Raw genomic sequence first — 23,960 nt, forward strand, 5'->3', positions numbered from 1 at the left:
CCGGACCCGACCCATCGCTGCACAGCAGCTATAATTTGTCAATTTCTTTTGCTAATTCAGCATGGATTCCGCAATGGCTTTCAGCATTCACATGCATTTTGTCTTAGGAAATGCTCTTTCTAGTTTGTCTCCTATTACTCAGAATTGCCTAAATTTGTCCAAAATTGCCTGGGCCCGACCACTGTTGCAAAGCAGCTTTAATTTGTGTTTTGAATAGATATTTAACTGCTTGGTCTTCAGCTCATCCAGATGTGTCACTGAATTCTAAAAATACAATTTCCAGTTTGCACGACCCCTTCTCTGCATTGTTTAGGTGAAACTAGGCCTTTTTAATCCTGACAGCAGATAACATCTGAGTGGCGTTGCCTGGAAGACTTCGATGTTGTAAACAGAACACAGCCCAGAGATCTTTGTGCCATCATTTAATGATGTTAAAATGAACCATTACAACTGCAGAAAGTTAAAATGAGCTATACATTGAAACTTTTAACCTTCGGGAAATTTTGCAAGCAATTTAGCTGTGCATTAAGTGACTGATCTACTACCCGAACTGTGCTCCACTCCAGCATATCATAGTATATCAGCAACAGACGGTATTCCTCAGTATCGTGTGAGGGCTACAACCAAAGAACACAAATAAAGCCTCTGGCCATATCAAACTATCCCACTTTTTACGTTGTAGCCTAAATGTTTAAATTTCTTCAGCGATATCCACAAGATTTTAAAAATGACCTTGAAAAAAAAAGAAAGTTCTACATTACCCTACAGTCAGTGAATAAAATTAGTCATATTCAAAACTGAAAAATGAGGATCTCCCTTCACAAACTGATTTTCACTTATTTGTCTCAAGTATAAAAAATATTGTTCAACACAATACGGTTTAGCTCAAATTAAAGTAACTGTGCAGACAGCAATGTTGCTACTGAATTCATAAGACTCTAACTAGTCCCAGACCCAAAATGTTACGTTATATACATTAAACTACTCACACAAAACTATTTCCCATACATAAGTTATGGCATTCACACATCCAAAAGTGAAAACACTATACTGTATAATTGCAACTCAAAATTAAAATAAAATATTACAAATGCAAATATTCAGTAAAAGCAAAGTGACACAGATGTACAACTAGGAGAAGATGCAACACAAGAAAGTGAATAGATTTTCTGTATCAGCTGTGAAAATGTGTAAAAGAATAATCAATCTGATTAACAGGCTGTCTGTTTTGGTCCTTGTGCAGATGACAGACAAACTATAAATGTGTCAGAGGGGCTTTACCTGCCAGCCCCCTCGGCTACTCGAAGGTCTTAAATATGACAGGACTCCACATGAACTCACAGTGATCAATTCGCAAGCCTACCCCGACTTATCATTTCCTCCCAGTATGCTCTGCATCGTAAAATATGTTAAGACAAAAGTGATCATAGTCGAAAGTGTCCAGATTGGAGTTGGAATTCAGGTCCTGCAAGATGCACGGCCGTCAACTCGATCCTTAGTAACATCTACTTTCTTATTCGTTCTCTGCAGACAAAACATAACAGCCCAGAAGTCCTGATATTTCTCCTGACACCTGCGCGGGACAAGGAAAATAATCATTAGTATCTATGGTTACAGTAAAGTCATTAACTTGCACGACCGATTACTGCCACTGTATAACTTATTATTACACAGTGGCCCTTAAAGGGATAGTTCAACAATTTGGCAAATTGGCCCATTGCCATAATCGCTATAGTCATAGCAGTAGGTTCGTTACCTTTATTTGTTGGTGTAAGCCTGCACATTCACCACGAGATAATAACGGAACGTTACGAGACAGAGTTGTTTTAGAGGGAAATTCATGCAAAACCGCTGATGCACGTTGCATTCAGGGACAGTTTTTCAGCAAGCAGTCTCTGCATTTACCTAGAAAACGGCAGTGTCTCGTAACGTTCCATTATTATCTCATAGCGTGGTGAATGTGCAGGTCACAACTTGTCCACGACAGTGTTTTGGAGTTGTTGGATTGTGTATTTGATGAATTTGATGAGGGAAACCAGGAAATTCCATCAGCCTCCGTAGCTTAGCTCTGAGCAGCCTGCCGCTCCGCTCCGCCGTTCTAAAAATAGCTTACACCGACAAATAAAGATAATGGCAATGGGCCAATTTGCCAAAATGTTGAACTATCCCTTTAAGATGTCACATCAGAGTTAAATCAGAAGCTGCCTGGTTAATTTGGTTGTAAGAAAGAAAATAACAACTGTAACATGGAAGCGGTGTGTATGCCTGTTGGTATGATAATAATATCATATATATAATAGTGATATATATAATTGATATAATATAATAAAACAAACGTTTTTTTGGTTGTTTTTTTTTTACTGTATTTTAATATAGGCAGTTATTGTGATTATATGCGCTAGTATTTAACAGTTGCCATGCAGCATGCTGACCTGCAGGGCCCGAAGCTTCAATACAGTCCAATTTCCTGCAGGTTGATCTTGATGATGACGTCGGTGACTGCATCAAAAACAAACTGCACATTCTTGGTGTCTGTGGCACAAGTGAAGTGGGTGTAGATCTCCTTGGTGTCCTTCCGTTTATTTAAGTCTTCAAACTGGCACTGGATATAAGCTGCTGCCTCTTCATATGAGTGCCCACCTGCAGTAAAAAGCTCATTATTTCTCTCATAGTTTTCTGAGTTAATCATAATCTATGCAACAATCCATTATAAGATCTCTGGAACAGTTAACCTCATATTATTTTTACAATATCATTTTTAAGATGTTAATTAATCTGCCACCAGTTGTATCTTATGTCCTGCTGCTGCAGTTAATAACAGACATTTTCTCTCTGTTTTCTATAATGTTTTACTAACTTTATTACAGTTTTCAGAATTTTTTTTTTTTTTTTATGGCTCCACATTTTTGTTCATGCTACTGATGCATTGTGCTTCAGGCTTGTTTTTTTCTTTTTAAACAAAAGTGGAAGAACTGTCAGAAAAACATTTGAAAAACTGACAAAGGCGCGCTTTATTAATGTGTTTGGATTTTTGGATCTTTTCTCAGAGCAGCTATACATGACTTTGTGTAGAAACACCCTCAGTCATAATCACTGTCATAATAAAAACAACAAAACATGACACAATCTCTTGTGTTGCAGATTATGAACTGTCAAGATGGTGTTGCAGTTCACATGTGATAAAACAGATACAAGAAAAAAAACACAGAGATTTTGTCCAACAGAAACTGTGTCACTTGTTAAAGCTTTCACATACTACAGAGAGGCTTCGCTGCAAAAACTAAATCCATAAAATAAACTTGGAGCATCATACATAGTTAATGAGTTAATGCTCAGATGCATCAGGTGGAGAAAAAAAACAGAAAAAAAAATCCTCAGATCACAACACACATGAAAAGCAGCACAAAAACTGACACAGAAAAACTTTTATTACAAATGTACTGTTAGAAGACAAGCTTTGTCTCACCAGAGTACTCAGGGTAGCAGATAGTGAGTGGACTCCTGCTGATCTTCTCTTCAAACAAGTCCTTCTTGTTGAGGAAGAGGATGACGGAGGTGAGCGTGAACCACTTGTTGTTGCAGATGGAGTCAAAAAGCTTCATGCTCTCATGCATCCGGTTCTACAGAAGAGAGACATGAACTGATCTATAACGTCCCTTTTTCCACAGAAAAACATTCACATTAATCTATAATATCATCAACAGTGTCAGGATCCTGGGGTGCGCTCCATATCCTGACTGGCATGGGGCTGTTGGTGCCAGTATACATAGGTTTGAGTTTTTCAATCCATATATTTGGGATACAGCACATGCAGCTTAGAAAGGCTCTGTCTAAATGCTAAACAGCTTATAGTGGGTAAATCCAAACTGTGGTGTCTTTGTCAATGCCCTCAGGCTGTATTTACATTTACTGGGACACATCTAGTATCAACTGACAATAAAACTAAACCACAATGAATATATCCATCATTTACCATCTCCTCATCCTCCGCCAAGACAAGGTCATAGTCACTGAGTGCTACGCAGAAAATGATAGCAGTGACTCCTTCAAAACAATGAATCCACTTCTTCCTCTCCGAGCGCTGACCCCCGACATCAAACATCCTGAAGACACACACACAGACACACAGTGACTACTACATACGCATAGTGCATGTGCTCAATTCTTATGTCATTTTAATTTCAGAGTTTTATGAGTGTCCTTTTTAATCCCGGGCAAGAACTCACACACTCAGACACAAACACACACACAGAACACACACGTAGCACGCTGGTGACATCACTTTGTAATCTCATGTTTGTGTTGCTGCCTCCGTCTCCACCTGAGGCCCACGGAGGTCAACTAAATCTATACTGAGCTGTTAAACTGACACAGAAATGAAATGACTGAACGCCGTGTGCTTCAACACCAATTCAGTGATTACACAAGTCCACATCATGGGCGGCTCTTATGGGGGTACAACGGCAGGGCACGGAGGCTATTACAGTTAATGTTTCACCAATATACAGGAGCTAGACAGAGTGATGATAAAGGACCGGAGCGGTGTAATTACATTAACTGCCACAAAGGTGGGTCACACTTGGCCGAATGCCAGTCAGCAGCATTTGTGAGTTATGAAAGAGGTTTGACAATCAGGGTTTCAGCACCATGAGATAAGTAACTAAGCTACAAACAAGACAAATCATCAGGCAGGTGCATCAGTCAAGAAATACACTGAAATTAATGTTATGAAGGGGACATTATCAATCTACCTCTGATAAACACAGCCAAACATACACTATAAAGAGAAATGAGATGATGTACGAGCAGCCTGTACCTGTCTTTGCAATCAAGGTTTTCGTATCATGATTATAAGATTATGACTATGATTAGATGATGAAGAGGAAGTTCTTTCTTTATCACTTCTTACATCGAGGGATGTCTCCTAGCAGCCATTCAATAGAAAAATGTGTATAATGAGGTAAATTGTCCATTAGTTCACATGAACAAAACAGATTTGAGAGAAGTCAAAAAATAAAGTAAAAAAATAAACATAATTTTATGACGGACAATTCAACTGCTCAGTGCTCCCAGTAATAGTCTCACCTTAATTTCCTCCACTTTGGGAATAACTGACTGCGTTAAGTTTATAGTGATATTAAATATTATACCGGATGATAACAGCTCAAGGCCATAACTGCTCATAAAAGCTTTACAAGTTCTCTTTATGGCACAAGCAGCCCACCTTAGGATAAGGATCATCTGTGAGCACATAGACTGCAGTTATACTAACTTGAAGTAGAGATCTTTGAAGGTGAAGTGAGTCTCCACAATGCCAGTGGTCTTGACACGCGTACGCAACACATCCTGCTGCGTGGGGACGTAGTTTGCCTGGCAGATCCTCTCCAAGTCATTCAGGTAACTTGAGTGACACAAAACATAGATATAAGGATGTGATCCAAGAGGGAAAAAAAGAGTCCACACAACAACACAAAACTTAACAGGTAACAAAAGTAGCACAGATAGTATTTTTAACAGCACATGGTAAAATTATCCAGGGGAGGGGGGGGAGTAGGGGTGTGAGTGGGGGCGAGGAGTTGTCCAGACACACATATGAAAAAAAGAAAATATTACAAAGCACCAAAATGTTTTTTGGACACTTATTTGTGGTGAAGTGTAGGGCTTGTTCTGCAGCCAGACATCCAAGGACTCCACAGAATGATACTAAATATGGGCTTATACTTTGGTGAATGATAAACACTGGCTCCTTGTGGGTTGAGTAAAAACAGACTAACTCCACTGGTTCCTCTTGTCTAATAGTGTGGACAAAGTGCACAAAGAGCCACGACGGCTCGGCTGTTTTCAAAACAAAGAACATGTCCTTCACACTAAGCTACTTTCTCTGTCAGGACGAGTGTGATATAAACGTTACAGAAACAGAAAACCTTTATCCACCTCTAATAGGTGAATACTAGTCTCGACTATATTTAGTAACTGAAACCATTCTGAAAAAGTCAGAGCCACATCTAAACAGTTGAGAGGGGACAGGAATATTTTGTAAGTTTAAGTGGCTCCTTTTCTAGGAATGCAATAAGCAGTACAACAAGCCGACACAGGAGAGTAAAGAACAAGACACATCTTGCCTCCCTTTTTGTTCTGTTCTATTACAGGCGTGAAGGAGGTGAAGTGAAGTCCTTAAAAATGTCACCCTCCTCGTGACCGGTGACACAATATTACAAGAAATGCCTTACATCAGCATACATGTGTGAGTAAGAGCACGATGGATGATGTAACTTCACCCTTCAGAGTAGTTTCATTTCCCTTGGGAATTTTCAACGTTTTAAGTTGAGTAACATCCGTTGTGTGTTATTGAGACGACGGCAGCGTCTTTGGAAATCCTCATGAAAAATAAGTTGGAACCAGGCGGTGAAATAATCTTGTCAAATGATCAGACTCTTCAGTTCTCCACTGATTTAGAATTGCACTCCTACGGCACTGCACAACTCACAAGAAACGGTTTAAAACTACTATTATCCCTTCTGATTATAAACCTGTGCAAACCAGTCGAGCTACAGTTTGTCTGTCCAGACTCATGTTAAACACTCAGATGAGTCATTACACTGAAACAGATTACTGTTTTTATTGTTGTTTTTATATCCCCGTCCCGTTTTAAGAGCTCATTCTAAATCATTAGTCATTTTATTTGAAACAGAATTAGAAATAGTTTAGAATATTTTCCACAGCCTCATGACTTGACTAATGTCATGGCTAATCAGTATAAGTTGTGACGACTCTGAAGGAGTTTAACTCTATGATAACGTAAAGTGATTTTTTAAAAATATGTGATATTGGGATATATAAGTTTAATTGATGTGACTTTGTTAAGCTTTGTTGCTCTTGTTCTGCTGTATGTCTACTAGCCTACATGAGGGATTCAGTTAAAGCAGAAGCGGAATGTTTGTGTTAAAGGGATAGTTCAACATTTTGGCAAATTGGCTCATTGCCATAATCGCTAATCGTAGCAGTAGGTTCGTTACCTTTATTTGTCGGTGTAAGCTATTTTTAGAACGGAGGAGCGGAGTGGCAGGCTGCTCAGGGCTATGCTATGGAGGCTTAGGGAATTTCTTGGTTTTCCTCATCAAACTCATCAAATACACAACCCAACAACTCCAAAAGGCTATCGTGGACAAGTTGTGAGCTTGCAGAGACAGAGTTGTTTTAGAGGTAAATTCATGCAAAACCGCTGAAGCGTGTTGCGTTCAGGGACAGTTTTTCAGCAAGCAGACTCTGTATTTACCCTTTATTTACCTCGAAAACGGCTACGTTTCGTAACGTTCCATTATTATCTCATAGCGTGGTGAATGTGCAGGTCACAACTTGTCCACGAAAGCGTTTTGGAGTTTTGGGATTTTGTATTTGATGAGTTTGATGAGGGAAACCAAGAAATTCCTTTAGCCTCCATAGCATAGCTCTGAGCAGCCTGCCGCTCCGCGCCTCCGTTCTAAAAATAGCTTGCACCGACAAATAAAGGTAACGAATCTACTGCTATGACTATAGCGATTATGGCAATGGGCCAATTTGCCAAAATGTTGAACTATCCCTTTAATATAAGTCTTCAATAGTTAGGTATATCTTCCGACAGCAATCACTTATATAGAGTGTTTGGTCTGAAACACGGGTCTGTCAGTCACTCTGCTCTGCTGTAAGCCGAGGAGAAAACTTTCCTTGTATCCTACAACCTTTATCCAATGAATGAGGAGAGAGAACAGCATAAAGGGGCGGTCCTCTCTGTGTGTGCAGCCAAGGGATGCGCGTGAATGTGGTGACGTAGGGACGAGGACGGGGACTGCTAACTCCATCGGCAAAGTTAGCCAAAACGACCGGATCACTTACTTCTGCTTTAAATAAAAGAAACACCATGGAGTATGCAGTTGCAGTTATGATGTCACAGTGAAGTTGACCTTTGAAACATTTTTTAATAATTTGATATTTTTTCTCCTCTTAGACATTTATGTTTAATGTCATAATTAAAGGTAGGGTTGGTGATCTTATTCTGGAGCTTTTTTTTTTTTTTTACAAAATTAGCATTTTAACAAAATTAAATTAATTAAATTAACACTCTGATTGCAACCAATTAATTAAATGCTTTTTCATAAAAATGAAAAAAGTCAGTCACCTGTGGGACAGACAATCCTGTAAAAACAGCATCCAATCATTGGGAATGCGATGTTAAAGTCAATTCGTGATGCTGCCATCTCTGTCCCTCTCTCCCTCCTCTGCTCTACCGCTCTACCGCACTAATCACATGTGCAATCAGATTCTTTGACGAGTTACGACTGCAGCAAAGACAACAACAGTGATACAATGTACCACACTGAAGTCTGGTAGGTGGTGATGTAGCTGAGCTCTAAGATGAATATTGAATGGTTTATTATGACGGTTTTTTCCTTTATGTGAATGAGCCATCAGAAAAAGCTGGTGCACAGTTAGCGATGCTGCGCAGTGACACGTGACAGTATTGCGGAGAGTCGCGTCGCTCACATTGGGATTACATTAGGTAGCGCCGCGAGTGCGATACCCTTGCGGCTTCACCTTGACGTGAACCCAACACTGAGCAAACGTTGCGTGTTCCTGAGCTCTGGAGGCGTGGCTTCAGAGAGAAGTCTGAGGAAAGGGGCTTGCACTTTTGCCTTGTGTATTTTCAAAATGTGGCCTGCTAGATCCGTTTTCCAGGATCTCCAACCCTGCCTTTAACAGGTGAACTCTTGAGTTATGGCCAAGTTGTAAGAGTTTTGTGAAGTAACAGTGACATTCACTTTTGACCAATGATTTTTGGTCACCAAATTAGAATTAGTTTATCCTTGAGTTTAATTCAACAATATGTGCCAGAGTTTAAGAAATTCTGAGATATCCCGTTCACAAGAATGGGACATATGGACAACCAGAAGATGCTACATCTTCACCAGCCACAGCTGTCTGCAGCACGGAGGCATGATAACTAACAAAAACCACAAAGATTAAAATTGACACAGTGGAACCGGATATACGATCATTTACATACCACACATTCTTCACCCTCCCCAAAAATCTGCTGCCTACATTATCCACAATGCCACTCTACAGACTGTCAGCCTTGAGCAACAGACACTTACTCCAGTGACATAAACCATCAGGTGTAGACATTAGTTGTGCAAGTGTAAACAGTAATATCTGCCGTAATGAAAAGCTGCTCCCAGCTGCGACTGAATTTTGCAACTCACCAAATCACTGCATATTGTGTATTATAAAGTGGAGTGTAGACATTAAAAACTATTTGGCCAAATTTAAGAAGATTTTTTCGACTGGTCTGGATTATATAAAATATATATATACTGTATATAATTTAGGTATGTTTTTTGAAATTTTCACTTAAAGGTACGGTTGGAGATCGTGGAAAAACGGTTCTAGCAGGCCACATTTTGAAAATACACACACAAAAGCCCAAGCCCCTTTCCTCGACTTCTCCCTGAAGCCACGCCTCCGGAGCTCCGAAGCTCATAAACATAATAATAAACGAGCCAGCATGGAGCTACATTGTCACCTACCAGACTGCAGTGTGGTACATTGTATCACTGGGGTTGTCTTTTCCACGGTCGTAACCCGTTGAAGACTCTGATCACGCATGCGATTGGTGCTCGACGAGCGGTACGCGCAGAGGAGGGAGAGAGGGACAGAGACAGCAGCTTGAGTGACGCATCATGATCCAATCATCTTAAATGTGATGTTAAAGATGATTGGATGCAGTTTTTCCAGGCTTGTTTGTTCCACGGGTGACTGACTTTTTTCATTTTTGTGAAAAAGCATTAAATTACTTGGTTGCAGTGTTATCGGGGCGTGTAGAGGATTTCGAGCAATTCAGTAAAAAATGCCACACAATAAGATCCCCAACCCTACCTTTAACTTTTCATTTAAAATTTTGTTTCATTTTGTTGTTATATGTCAGTTTTCACTTCATGTAGTGACAGAAGTCGTAGTAGTAGTATCCCACTCCACTCCCACATTCCTGCACATATTTTAGCATTTAATATGAACATCATAATATGTGTCCTCACTATGCAGCAGAATCATTGAGCTGATACTCTCGTGATCGATCGAAACAGGCCTGAACTCCGCCGTCGTTCCACAGCCTCCGAATCACACCAGTCAGCTCGGCCGACAACACGCCATCCTCTGCCGTGCTCGCCAGTGCAAATAGCTGCCGGGCATCGTCCTGCAAAACAACAAAAGATGATAATTCAATCATTATATCAGAAATGAGGATGTGGCTCTTTGAAAGTCACATTTCGATTTAGACCGAGCTTGCTTACCGCCCGTGCAGAGTCTCCAAAATCTATCTTTAGCCGGCCCATTGCCCTGATGATGGCCATGATAGACTGGATGGTGTTACTGTACACCACCACTTTGTATTGCTTGCACTCCTCGTCTGAATAGCCATCTTCATGAATAATTCTGAAACAGAAACAAAATCCAAACAGGCTTTTAGAGTCCGGACAAATATTTGACAATGGCTTTAACAAATGTGGGACAAATTACAGATTTGAAACATTTCACTGTCATTAGTGCTGGAATTCGAGCTTCAGTGAGCATGCAGCATGCCTAATGTGGGAACCGGGAGAGTCTATTCAGGTCCTGCCAGGCTACGACTGGCCTCTGTGCCCATTGTTTAACATGTTATGAAAAAGGCGGCTTCCTCCAATGCCTGAGTGGAGCAAAATGACGTTCCTACTCTGCTTCTACAGCATTTCAACAAAGATGAACCCTGTTTGTGATCACAGCTCTCCCCATGTTTAAACCTCTGACAACGAGGCTGCAGCTGAAACTTTTTCATCAGCATCATAAGAAATACATATAGGATGTATGTTATGTGCACTGTTATCAAGACTGTGTTATATGCTTTAACTTACTTCATCTGCTTCACTATTGTGCTTTTCCCAGATTCCCCAGCTCCTGAAAAAGGAGGACAGTAGATATATGAGGTCACATGCCAGGAATGACAGCAGAGACAAACACATTACCACATAATATCACAGTCTCAGAAGACTTGTCAGACATGGACAGTGGATCAGCTCTTCTAACAGAATCACAATTCACACGGTGTTCAGTATATTTACATCAAACCACTGCCCTCAAAACAAAAAAACTCCCTTGTTATAAATCTCAGTGGCAGCTGCAGAGCCTTAGGGAATGTATACAGTCATGAGGTCCTCCCTTACATGCTGCGGTGATGCATGAAGATCTGATGTACCAGTCAGCAGATTGGGTGTATGGACACTTTTCATCTGTCCACAGACACCACAGTGTATATAGTACCACAGCATAACAAAAGCTGCAGAGTCACAGGCGGCATCACGGGAAAAAAGATGAAGTGATGAGCCTGGACACCTCTTAAGGAAGTGAGAGCACAAATAATATCAAAGTATCAAAAAGCTCCTGTTACAAAAAACTGGTACTGAGAGAGAAAATGACTTCCCATGAGGAAGCTTTACAGTATTTCTACAACAGGCAGCCAAACAGGAAACAGTTGTCACGCTTCTGGCTGGATCTGTGTTTTTCCACCAGAGAGACAATCCCAGATATCACGCCTGAAAAGCAGAGACGTAAAAACAGTACAGATCTGCACCACAATAGTCAGTGTCGACATGCAAAGAGAAGCAAATACCAGAAAACACCAGGGTTTAATATCAGTAGTCTTGTATGGATTCACTGCCACTGCCACCTGTAGATCTGTTACCCCTTTGTGTCTCTTCACTAATCAAGAAGTGTTCACTTTAGCCTTTTATCCACTGAATGTCTTCAGCTCAGCTCCATCATGATGTTGGCAGACGTTTCTTTCTTAGCAGCCAGCAACGACTTTCACAGGAACACTTCATGCCATTGCAGCCCGTTTGACAAAGTATCTTAAACACCCATTAGGATTTACAACAGCAGTGTGTCGATTGAAATCGTGGATGCAGAGAGTAATTAACTATTGGTTTATTCATTCTTCGTTTGGTCTATAAATATGACGTTTTCAGAGCACAGAAAAGCAGAAAAAAATCTTTTTGATATAATAAAACATACAATCTGATAATTAATGAAAGACTGCTTAATCAATAAATAATTCAGCTCTACACTACAAGAACTAGGTACCACACCCATTCATTTCCATTAAAATTAAACACATAGCCTGCATGTCCACTGTGTTACACTGTGATGACATCAGCACATAAAAATATCTGGGCTCTGGGAAGATCTATATTAAAGGAGTGTTTGACATTTAACGAAATACACTTATTCACTTCCTTATTCACAAATGATTCCTATCATCCTCATATCTGCTCCTTCAATATGAAGCTGGCATCCATCGTTGGTTGGCTATAGCTTAGAGAGCCTGAAGACTGTAGATAAGGGCGAACAGCGAGCCTGCATGGCTCAGCCTAGATGTACTGTAAAGAAAGGTCTGCTAGCATCTCTAAAGATCACTGATTACCAGCTCATATTTTTTTTATGTTTAATGAAAAATTGACTAGTTTCAACAAAATAAATCACGTTTAATGAGCTTCAGATGACATTTAGCCGATTCTGTGTCTGATCTTTATGCTTACTTTCTTTTGCCTTGGTTTTATATTTAGGCTACCACAGTATATGAAAATAGTGTTGTCAAATAAAGTAAATAAGTGTATCAAGCTGTCTAATCTTTCAGTCCTCGTGGTTTAAAAGTCTATAACCCTGTTGGTTAATGGTTTTACAAACTAAGGGTGGCCTGAAGGAAAATTAATTTTGGCAGCACATCTGATTTTCTGTGTTATGAAGCTGTGCCACCTGTTGACTCTGGATTCAGCCATTTTTCATAGCTAGAGTTTAAAGGGATAGTTCACCCAAAATTCAAATTTCTCATTATCTATTCACCCTCATGTCGACTAAGGGCTGGGAGAAGTTTCAGAGTCCTCCGTGCCTTCTCTGACTTACAGTGGGGCTCCGTGCAGCACTGCATGTCCATATGACGGTTGCGAACGGAGCTCACTTTTCTTCGTCCAAAAAGACACACCAAAAAACATCCAAATACCTCCATAGTGCTCGTCTGTAATGTCCCTCTTGTATTGAAGCCCCAACATGAGAAATTGTTCTGAAAAAAATTAAATAAATCTATATTTTAAGCTTGTTTGTAGCGGAATCTCCCAGTGTTGCTCTGCCGGAATCTCGCGCGATTTGCGGAGTCGTGAACTGGGTGTCAATGCAAATCGCGCGAGATTTGGACGGACCAGGAAGAGCAGTGCTGGGAGCTTCCGCTACAAACAAGCTTAAAACATAGACTTATTTAATTTTTTCAGAACAATTTCTCATGTTGGGGCTTCAATACAAGAGGGACATTACAGATGAGTGCTATGGAGGTATTTGGATGTTTTTTGGTGTGTCTTTTTGGACAAAGAAAAGTGAGCTCCGTTCGCAACTGTCATATGGACATGCAGTGCTGTGCCGAGCCCCCCTGTAACTCCAAAAAGGCACGGAGGACTCTGAAACTTCTCCCAGCCCTTAGTCGACATGAGGGTGAGTAGATAATGAGTGACATTTGAATTTTGGGTGAACTATCCCTTTAATTAAACAGGACTGAAAGCATGTATGTACATGACACATTAAATATCAAACAGGGTGAAGGGTGAAAAATAATTTCCATAAACATCTGTCTTGACTTTAAGCCTTCAGTAATCATCAGGAACCTTGAGGATTCCTGCTTCTTTTAAAAAAAAAAAAAATTAGCCAGGAAGAAGTTTCAATGTAAGTAAAAAAAAAAGAAAGAAAAAAAGGATATGCATTTTCTTAGTATTGTTCTTTTTTCCCCAATAAAGGTGGTGAGACACATCCCCACTACCAGTCAGCAATCATCTGCAGATGAATTTTGTCAAGGAGGCTTACAGTAGAGTAATGTGTTCAGATGGTTGGCCAACAAGAATTAATTCCATGAATTCTTCGGTTAAGCTGTCACCAGCAAAAGAGATTTAAGCCCGCTCACACACACGGGGGGTGAGGACAAATTGTGTTGATCCCTCTCCTCACTTCTGTCAGTCACCAACTCCCTTATTCATGGCATTTTTTCTGGCTCGATTTATCAACTGTGTCCTGCTGCCAGTTCAGAAAACCAACCTTGCACAAGTATTCACAGAATCGTCCAAACCCATGCAGGATACAGACTCCAAACCAAGCCTCATTTAACAAGAATCTCAAACGCAGATTTTTTATGAATCACTGTTTGTGGTCAAATAGGAGAGCATTTTCATTGGAAGTGTGCTACGGCTCTGCAGCCCTGTGGTTCTGTATAAAGAACGACAGCCGAACTCCTCTTTGTTTTTCCCCCTATAACTCTCTTGTTCCAGCGCAGACAGGGAGTGGTGGGCACTGCCTGGAAAAATCGCTTCCCCCCTCAACTCTGTGGTCAGGATTTGAAAATGAATGTTTCCATACCATGATATTTTATACTGCATTGTGATGTTGCACCACCACACGAACCAGCCCTGCGGCAACGTCCTCACAGATCAGGGCTCATCCGTATCTTCACTAAAATGATCCAACAACTGCATGTTTAGTCTATTTCAGTTTGCACTTCTATCATTTTGCTCAAGGCCAAACTACCTGAAATAGCCAATCTTCCACACAAAATAAGCAATGAAATCCTGTGAAATCAGTGTTTGATAAGAATCACCTCAGAGTTGTGGATACTAGTGACTCTGAAACGATAACAGGCAGATTTACTGGCAGAGTTTTGTTTTGCTATTTCCTCTCAATCTTCTCGATCAAAAAAGAAAGATGACTTTTGTTGTGAGAATAACGCTTATCAGGCATGTGAGCCAGAATATAAACAATAAAAGAAAATACAGGAAAAGGATGAACAAATAAATCACGTATCTGGACATAAGCAAAGCATGAAAACATTAATATACTGTAGTTCCGGTTCTTCTGATTTTTGTTGAGATAGACATGAACATCAGTTGGATGGGATTTCTTTTAGAAAAATATGTTTTGTCCTACTGAACATCCTGCTCATCCTTCGTAACAAATTCAGACCGTCAGTCCTTGTAATCTGCAAACTGTCCATTTGACACCTTGACTTATTCTTTTAATAACAAGCAATTAGGTGCAAAAAAACACCCTCCACTATGAGGAAACATGTCTGTGGAAATCTTTCTTAATCAGTTATGATGATGCAACTTGTTGAGACACGGCCCCCTGAGCACCAAACTGCATGCCACCATCGCAGTCTGTTCAGGAAGACTGCATGGCTACATGAATTAAAGCAATAGTGCGTAGCTTTTTAATGTCTGTCAAATGTCCATTGCACCCAAGCCATTAATATATGAGATAACACAACACTGATGAAGCCAATCAGCTCCGAAAGTCTCTTGCAGTATTTTTCAGTATTTGTTGTTTTGAGTTTTGTGTCGACCGCCGACATTCCCGCGCTGGTGCACAGGAAATGACGTGTTTTACCTCACAACAGGACAGGAGGGGGAGCAGGAGCAGTGAGTCTGCTAGCAACAGGTAGAAACAAGCGCCCAGGACACAAGTGGACTGTACGACACATAAAAACCCTGGTTGTTCAGTAGAAGGAATACAATCAAAGAAATAATGTCACCAACGGAGAAGACATTTAGAATGGTCTTGTTTTTCCTCGGTGGAGAGCTGCGAAAGCAGAAGACTCAGGGCAGACATGGATGTTGCTTTACTGCTGATATGAGAAGGATGTGTTGCTTTGTGTGTAATGTAACACTGAATGTTGAGGCGCGACCTATGTTTGCGGCGGCTACTCTCAGTGAAAATTCAGTGCTTTCATGTGTTAGTGGAAAGACTGATATGACTGAATTGTGTGGATGGAAAGTGTGTGAATGTGCCATAGTGCGACTGATAGATACTGTTAGACATCCGTAGCAAAGCTTCCTGTTGACAAACACTGGCGAAGTGTGCCTGGCTCCCCTAGTCGGTAAGCTAAGGTGAGGTGGTCTGGCTGTGAACATGGTAATTATGGTGCCGGGAAGCTGTGGTAGCTTCCACTCACTACTGCTCACATGAAGAACTAATGACTGCAAAGTGCCGACCCTTGGGCTGACTGCACGCCAAGCCAAGATGTGGATTTGTGGGAATATTGGCCACTGTTATATTATCGTTTATATGACCGAGTGACCTAAACCTAGTGCAGTCATTCCCAATCTGTATGATTTTTGTGATAAAAATAAAAATGTCCATACATGAATAGTGCTTCAAATGTTAAAACACAATTACTTTAAAAAATATATAAAAATTAAAATAATAATTAATAATAATAATTAAATACTCTTTTCTCTTTTGTTTTGTTTTTTCATTATTAAAATAAAAAAAAATGTCCTGAGAACACATTATTTGGCCTCCATATTGTTTGAGGGGTTGGAGGTGTGCCGCAAACATTTTTCAGATTTTCAAGTGGGCCCTGAGTTGGAAAAGGTTGGGAACTACTGCTCTAGTGATCTTTTGTTTATGTTAGCATTAATTAGGATGTATCAGCAGCATCTGTGCTCAATGTATGTGGATTGTTAGCTTAGCTAATTATCTAGCTGATTAGCCAAGGGTTCTTTGAGCAAGACACTGAGCTGTGACACTGATGCTAGACGGAGCATACATTTACATGAATGACAAAGGAGATGGTACTGTACTTCAGCGGCGAGGAGATTAAGGTGGTTTCCTCCTACAAGTATGAAGTTCGATGACAAAGTAGACTGGTCAACTAACACTGACCACGCCTGTAAGTAGGTGCTGTACTTCCTCGGGAGACTGGTAGCCTTCAATGTCTGCAGGAGAATGCTGCAGATGTTTTACCAATCTGTGGTCTCAAGCGTCCTCTTCTATGGGGTGGTGTGTTGGGGAGGCAGCACCAAACAGAGGGACACAGAGGCTGGACAAGCTGATCATAAAGGCTACCTCTGTCATCATTGGTGCGGAGCAGGACTCTGTGGTGTCGGTGGCTGACAGGAGAACTCTCTCCAAACTGCTCTCCATCATTGACAACAGCAGCCACCAAATGCATGAACTGGTGGTGGGGCAGAGGAGCTCGTTCAGTGGGAGGCTGCTCTAACTGCTCCACAGACTCAGGAGGTCCTTCCTGCCCAGAGCCATCTATCTACATCATTTGATTTTATAGATACTGACAATCTTTTTTTTTTTTACTCTAACAAAATGTGTTGGAAAAGACTAGATTGTTGTCTTTATAGTTCATCACATTATTTGAAGGGTGTAAAAAAAATGTCTCTCAACACAACAGGAAGTGTAACACACTTTAATCTTTTTGGACTTTTCCAAAGTCTGAATGTCCAAATTCATTACTTGGGTGTAATCCCTCTGATAACGTTCTCGAATATTTCAAACTGGGGTTGGGCCATACAGGCACTATTGTACACACCAGTAGTGATGATTTTCATGTGATAATCGTCACACATATGCATGACATGTGTTACACATTGTGAAGCTGAGGTTTTCAGTCTTGAAACTGAGGCACCACAAAGGATCACAAGATAAACCTGAGAGGTCATCACACGATTGTGGGGATGGAGAGAATTATTGTGGCCGATTCTGTCTCTCCTTATAAAAATCAAACAACTCAGGAAAAATCACATAAACATACAAACCACACCCACACTAAGGCCGTAACTTGTGATGATGACATGTCAAATGATGGCAATGCTTCACATTGGGGGTCACAAACTATGAACGCTGCTACAAGAACCACTGCTTGAGCGAATAAACAAACACATCTGCCGCTATAAAACAGGATGTGGACTTAAATTACTTCTTCAAAACTGCCCTGAGAAATATGCACTAGGAGAGAAGTTACTGCTAATGGGCAGGGAACATAAAAATGCTGAGTGCTGCTGGACCAGGGGCATTTAATCCCTCGGGAACGTCTATGCAGTCCACACCCAGAGTGTCGGTACCACAGAGATCACTGAGATCTACCAGCAGGCAGAGCATTTACAGACAGTCAGCAGTCGGCATGAGTGAACAGTGAGATCTAAAAACGAGACAGCATTAAAACCTGGAAGACACCAATCACCTAAAATATGTACCAGCAAGACTGAACTCCAACTGAAAGTTCAAGTTCAACAATAATACATGTCACAGCAACCCGAACGCTCAAATCAAAATCAGTAGAGCTGAAACAATGAGTTGATTCATTGAATTCAACAGGCAAATGAATTGGAAATCATTGCGAATAATATTGCCCCGTGCTTTGTCTAGTGTCATCTGGTTTCAGTCCTCTGTCCTAAATCTGTTTGCTACTGCCCCACTCTCTGCGCTTTCATGTATTTAACACATCCGAATCTCCAATACAGTTGTCTTTATTTTGTGTTGTCAAACAACAGACAGAACAAGAATCTGGGAAACCAAGTGATTGCCCGTAGCCCTAAGTCCACAGTCGGTACCAATACGTGGCTCAGCCATACACTGGGCTTATATCACGTCTTGTTTAACGAAGTCTTCCGGAAATCTAATGACCAGTGTGCTGCAATGTGTTGGCAACACTGCAGGCTGTAAACAATAGACGAAATACTGCAGGGGTGATGTATTTTTATAGGACAACCCAGAAGTTAGTAGTAGCCTAGGTATCTGGAGAAAAAAAACAATGGGAACCCCTGATGTTTCAGAGTGTCCAGGGTGTACCCCACTTTCCCCAATCTCAGCTGGAACTGGATCCATGATGAGTTTCTGTGTAACAACCAGCCTTTTGGTAGAATAAAACAAGAAAATGTCTTTGCTTGTTTAAATCATAGTCTGTCTTTTTAGACATTCCACCCCCCAAGAAAACACTGACAGACATAGACATACTGTAGGAGGGGACTAGAATTGATAACATGCTGACTCATTTGGATCATCAGGACTAACTCAAATCTAAACTCTTGGCACCAGTTCAGTTTGAAAGAGTAAAGGCCAATGGGGAAACCCCATCGCAGCCCCATGGGATCCAACTAACCAATGGTTTAAATATGACCCACTCAGTCGGGACTTCAAGCTACTAAGTGAATGTCACAGTCGTGGGAATTTTCTCCAATAGACTTCAATGCATTTCATTTTCTTTTCTTGGTGCTCAGATCCTGGAAGTCGTTGACCCAGAACAGACTGACCAGGGTCAGCATTTCCCAGCAGCTGTAAAGTTTTTTGTTTGCAGGCACTGACGTTAAACGGGCCTGGGTGAGTTGCAACGGGCTTTATGAAAAGTGACATCACAAGTAAAGTCGTCCCTCAGCAGGAGACCCCCCCCACACACACACACACCTTTCAACCATTCATAACTGATAGAAAACACCAACACAGCAGGGGAGTGCAGTTGCCCCTCTACCATCAACATCTGGTTAACTTCTGCAAGTCCTGTCAGTGAGGTGATGAGCCACAGCTGCTTCAAACCAGCAACAGGAGGAGAAACTCAGACTAAAGCCTGATGTAAAAGGGTCAATGCACTAAAAAAAAAAAAGAGCCAGAAACATGTAGTTCATACCGAGCAGAAGCAGCTTCACTTCTCTTGAGGATTTCTCTCTGTCTTCACGCAGGTTTTTATCAATCATTTTACTCCTCTCCACCGCAGCTTTGTCCTCGGCGCTGATCGTGCAGCCCATTTTTATCTTGGTTTCTTTGCTCGGGAGCCACTTCTTAGCGTCGGCTTGTGGTCTCAGCAGCTCATGAGTTGAAGGGGGGGAAACGCGCTGCTTGGGTCGAGGAGAGTTGAACTTTCCCAGCCGGAGGAGCCAGAGAGGAGTGGAGAGAAGCACAGAGAGAGAGAGAGAGAGAGAGAGAGAGAGAGAGAGAGAGAGAGAGAGAGAGAGAGAGAGAGAGAGAGAGAGAGAGAGAGAGAGAGAGAGAGAGAGAGAGAGAGAGAGAGAGAGAGAGAGAGGCGTTGGCAGCGGAGGCTCGTCAGTCCAGCTCCGGTCCACACACAGCTGTGCAGATGACGAGAGTTACAGCGACAATAATATCCACAAAAACTGGGTCTTCAACTTATCAAAAGTTTAAACTCACAAGAGAAAATCAAAAATTAAATTAAAAAAAAAATTGTCAGAAAAACCCCCTTGGTTAAAAGAAAAATACTCAGTGATGTAAACCAGATCTCTCCCATAAGAGAGGAAGCAGCTGCTCAGCCGCGCGTTCATTCCTCTGATCCAGCTGCGAAAAAGAAAAAGCCACTGAAAAAGAAAAATTGATGCGCGCCTCCGGGCTGATGGGAAATGTAGTCGCATATACACTAGCAGCTGATGTGATGCTTTTCTGCACGTGTAGCATTAAAAATGTTTGTTTGTTTTTTTAAAGGTAACGTTCATGTGGAGCCTTAGTGAAATGATGTGTAAGTATTTTACAATAATCTGGAGTTACTCCTTCAGGTTGTTTCTGTGGTTCACAGTGCAGCTCTGTGGCTGTGGCAGGAGTTTTGTGTGGTGCAAGAGCGCCCACAGTGGAGTCACAGCTTCACTGCAGCTGTGGCTGCAGGCAAAGCTGCAAAACATAGTTGCTGAACATTGACGTGCAATATCGATTTATAAATTGACTCAGTTTTAACTACCTTCAAGTTGAAACATATATTGGATCACGTGGCAGCATAGAGTTGGGTGAGCATAACTACTCCATCACCTTAATGCTAATATGTAGCAATATGAATAATGAATGTTATGAGCATAATTGCTTCCCCCTACTAACAGCTCAATATAACTTAACCTCATCTGCATTTATGTAAGACTAAAATACTTTCTGCAGGGTAAAATGTGGGCTGTGGTTGTTGATTAATTTTATTTTGAGGGACTATTTATTGATCCACTGATTGTTTCAGCCTTTCTTGTCTTTAACATTTTTGTACATTTTGTATTCTTTTTTGAGAAGTGCACATCATCTACTCTTCGGTGTCAAGTTTAAATACTTAAATCTTAATTTTATAGATGATCTCAGGAATGTTTTGAAGGAATTTGTTCAAATTTGGTAGACATGTTCACCTGGATATGGCATCAGCTGATCAGAAATACTACTAATAATTTATTTATACTAAGAAAACAGCAGAAATAAACGTATTGAAATTTGGTGAAGGGTCAAAGGTTAGATTTTTTACCTCTTGGATGTGATGTGTCAGTAGCATCTTGAGGGAATTTCTTCATACAATTGGAGTCAAGGATGAGCTTGTTACAATAACTGAAGAAATCATGATGATTATGAAAAAACTTTACCCCAAAGTCTAAATGAAGTGTTAACATTTTATATTCAAAAGGTCAAAGGTCAACTATGACATCATAATATTCCACAAACATGCTTGTGAATATCAACTGGACTGGTTAGTGGAGAAATACAATCATGAGGCCAATTTTTTACAACCTCAAATTTGTTCCTATTAATGACCTGTAACTGCTCTATAAAGTATTGGTAAATTATCTATTAAGCATAATTATATTACAAATGATTACTATTATTATACAAATTATTGGCAAAATTATATTGATTAAGATGATGGCAAATGTGTATTAGAAAAACTCCAACACCAGGAATGTCATTTAAAGGTCCAGTGTGTAATAATCGCTATAAAATAAAATATGTTTGGTTTTCATAGCCTCATAATTCTTCTTTTATACATATAGCAAGGGTCTTGCTTTAGAGAATGTCGCCATCTTGCGCCGCCTGTTTGTATGGCAGCCCGAACGGAAAATCCAGCCAGCCAGAGAGCATGTTTCACATGCATAAATAAACCAACGAAGAAGAAGAGATCTTGATCTAGATCTTGACCTCATCGCTCCATGCTCCTGAAATACTCCCAGTCGTCCCAGTTCTGAACGCTGGGTATCACGGTTTTACCTCCGTATTACACACTGGACCTCTAAGAACTGTTAACACCTGTACTGGCTGGTTAATTAATCAATAGGATAATCAAAACCAATCAACATTTGACAAGACTATATATATCATTACATTTAACATCAATCTATAATTCCTTTTCTCCTTTTCTCCAACAGCTTTGTTCTCCCGCCCCTCCTGATCAACACACCCTTCAGCCATGTCATCAGCTCGGGTTACCAAGGAAACAGCTGAGTTCAGGGAAGTCAGGATTTGGATGTAGGTGAGAAATTCATGTTATTGAGTTTGTCTATAATTAGGCAGTGGAGACTTTTCACAGCAAACAGCGCCCTTGTATTGTGAAAATACACTGTTGGAGGTTTTCCTTTTGTGTTCTGCCCTCCATACTCACAGACAAACATGAGCGCTTGTTTCTGTCACCGCTCCTTATGCAACTGGCACCTGAGATGACACACAGATATCTGTCTCTGTTTAAAACAAACAAACAAGAAACAATGCACACCCAAAACAGTGACACTCTAGTGATACTATGGGGGGGGGGGGGGGGGTGTCCCTTGAGCACTTTTCTCTGCTTGTGTTGTAGCCCAGCACAAAGGTCAGGCTGTTTGAACCGTTCCCCCTGCGCCGTGGGAGGTGCGCTCCCTCCCCTGCTCGACATGAAAGCTATGAGTCACTCTGTCCATTGGGGAGCAGCACAGGAGAGGGGAAGAAAATGAGCATAATCAGAAAACAGGAAGAGCCTGGAGGTGATGTTGCTCGTTGGTGGAATCTGTGTTTGGGTGTTTGTGGTGGAAATAAAACAACAAGAGCCAAATTTGAAACTTTATCCTGCAGGAGCACCTCAGATGTGCATTAAAATGTAGAAATCCAGAATATAGAAAATCTGTGGTACTGATTTGCACAGTCCACACGTAAATATCCATTTGTATTTATATTTCACCCTTTTCCATCACTAGATTTTAGATTTAAGTATCAGAATCAATATGGGATATTATGTGGCCTAGATATGTAGACTTATTGATATCAGTTTCCCACATGACGGGTATCCTGCCTTCCTTCAAATGTCACTCGTCTTTTATCCTGTTCTTGGTGCTTCATTTCACCTCTGTGACGCAGCACCCTCTGCCTGCACCTCTCTCTCTCTCTCTCTCTCTCTCTCTCTCTCTCTCTGTCTCACACACACACACACACACACACACACACACACACACACACACACATAAGGACACACAGCGAGGCACAGAGAGGAGGAGGAGGTGGAGGCAGCTAGAGGGCAGGAGAGAAAAAGAGATGACTGACAGGACTGATCATGTGATGCAGTTATTGATCTGAAAATGTCTAGTAAGATAAATAGATACAGATAAATACCACTCAAGTTAATCTTCTTGCAGTGTTTTTTTGTTTTTTTTTAATAATTTCAACTGATGTGTAACTGATACACAGGGAAATCTTAACAGTGGGGTGGGGGGGGGCAGACGTGAATAACGAAGAATCCAAACAGTCTCTTCAGCTCAGGTACAAAAAGGAAAAATGGACATATCAACCATACTGATGATTTCATACAAACAAAACTGCCTTTCCGTGAATATGCCTACAGCCGGGAATAACAACCGCCGTTCACCTTCAGAACAGCTTATTTCTCCGTCCTCATAATCAACAGATGGTAGAAGAAACGGCTTTAAGCTTGTAATCAGATTGGTCGGGGCAATTTTGCTGCTAAGGTAACGGGAATCCAGCTGATTGAATGTTGGATTGATGTTCACTTAACACAAGGGGCTTTGTTTGTCACGACCCCTGACTGTGTGAAATATCTCTGAATTTGTTACAACGTTGTGCCGTAAAGAGGAGACGATCAATGATGCTCAATGAGGAAGATCTAAAGAGATGAAACCCTTGTTCATGGATGCTGGTGAAATAAATCAAGGCAAATTTATGTTATTTCATCACGTAATAATAATTCTCATGGTTTTAGAGTTTTATTGTTACTAATAATGATCGATAATGAATTAGAAATAGACACATACTGTAGAACATTGAGAATTATGGCAGTGGTTTTGTCTTGCACTCCTTCTTTGACTTGACTTCATATCCAGCAGATTTGGGCCTAACTTAACTGCACCTAC

The 23,960-nt window shown here is 40.9% G+C and overlaps 1 protein-coding gene across 1 annotated transcript; it reads right to left on the reverse strand.

The window, feature by feature from the left end:
* Positions 1-408: 408 nt before the first annotated feature.
* On the reverse strand, positions 409-19,788 carry gnai3 (guanine nucleotide binding protein (G protein), alpha inhibiting activity polypeptide 3). Its single transcript, XM_085781809.1, has 9 exons — positions 19,511-19,788; positions 10,923-10,965; positions 10,326-10,467; positions 10,071-10,228; positions 5,273-5,401; positions 3,974-4,103; positions 3,467-3,620; positions 2,433-2,640; positions 409-1,573 (listed from the first exon to the last, which is right to left on the reverse strand). The coding sequence occupies exons 1-8, from the start codon at positions 19,626-19,628 to the stop codon at positions 2,450-2,452; spliced, it is 1,065 nt and encodes a 354-aa protein (XP_085637935.1). The 5' UTR covers positions 19,629-19,788; the 3' UTR covers positions 409-1,573; positions 2,433-2,449.
* Positions 19,789-23,960: the final 4,172 nt, after the last annotated feature.

Source organism: Trachurus japonicus, chromosome 7, assembly GCF_045865225.1.
Source record: "Trachurus japonicus isolate A0001 chromosome 7, Traja_1.0".
Lineage (NCBI taxonomy): Eukaryota > Metazoa > Chordata > Actinopteri > Carangiformes > Carangidae > Trachurus > Trachurus japonicus.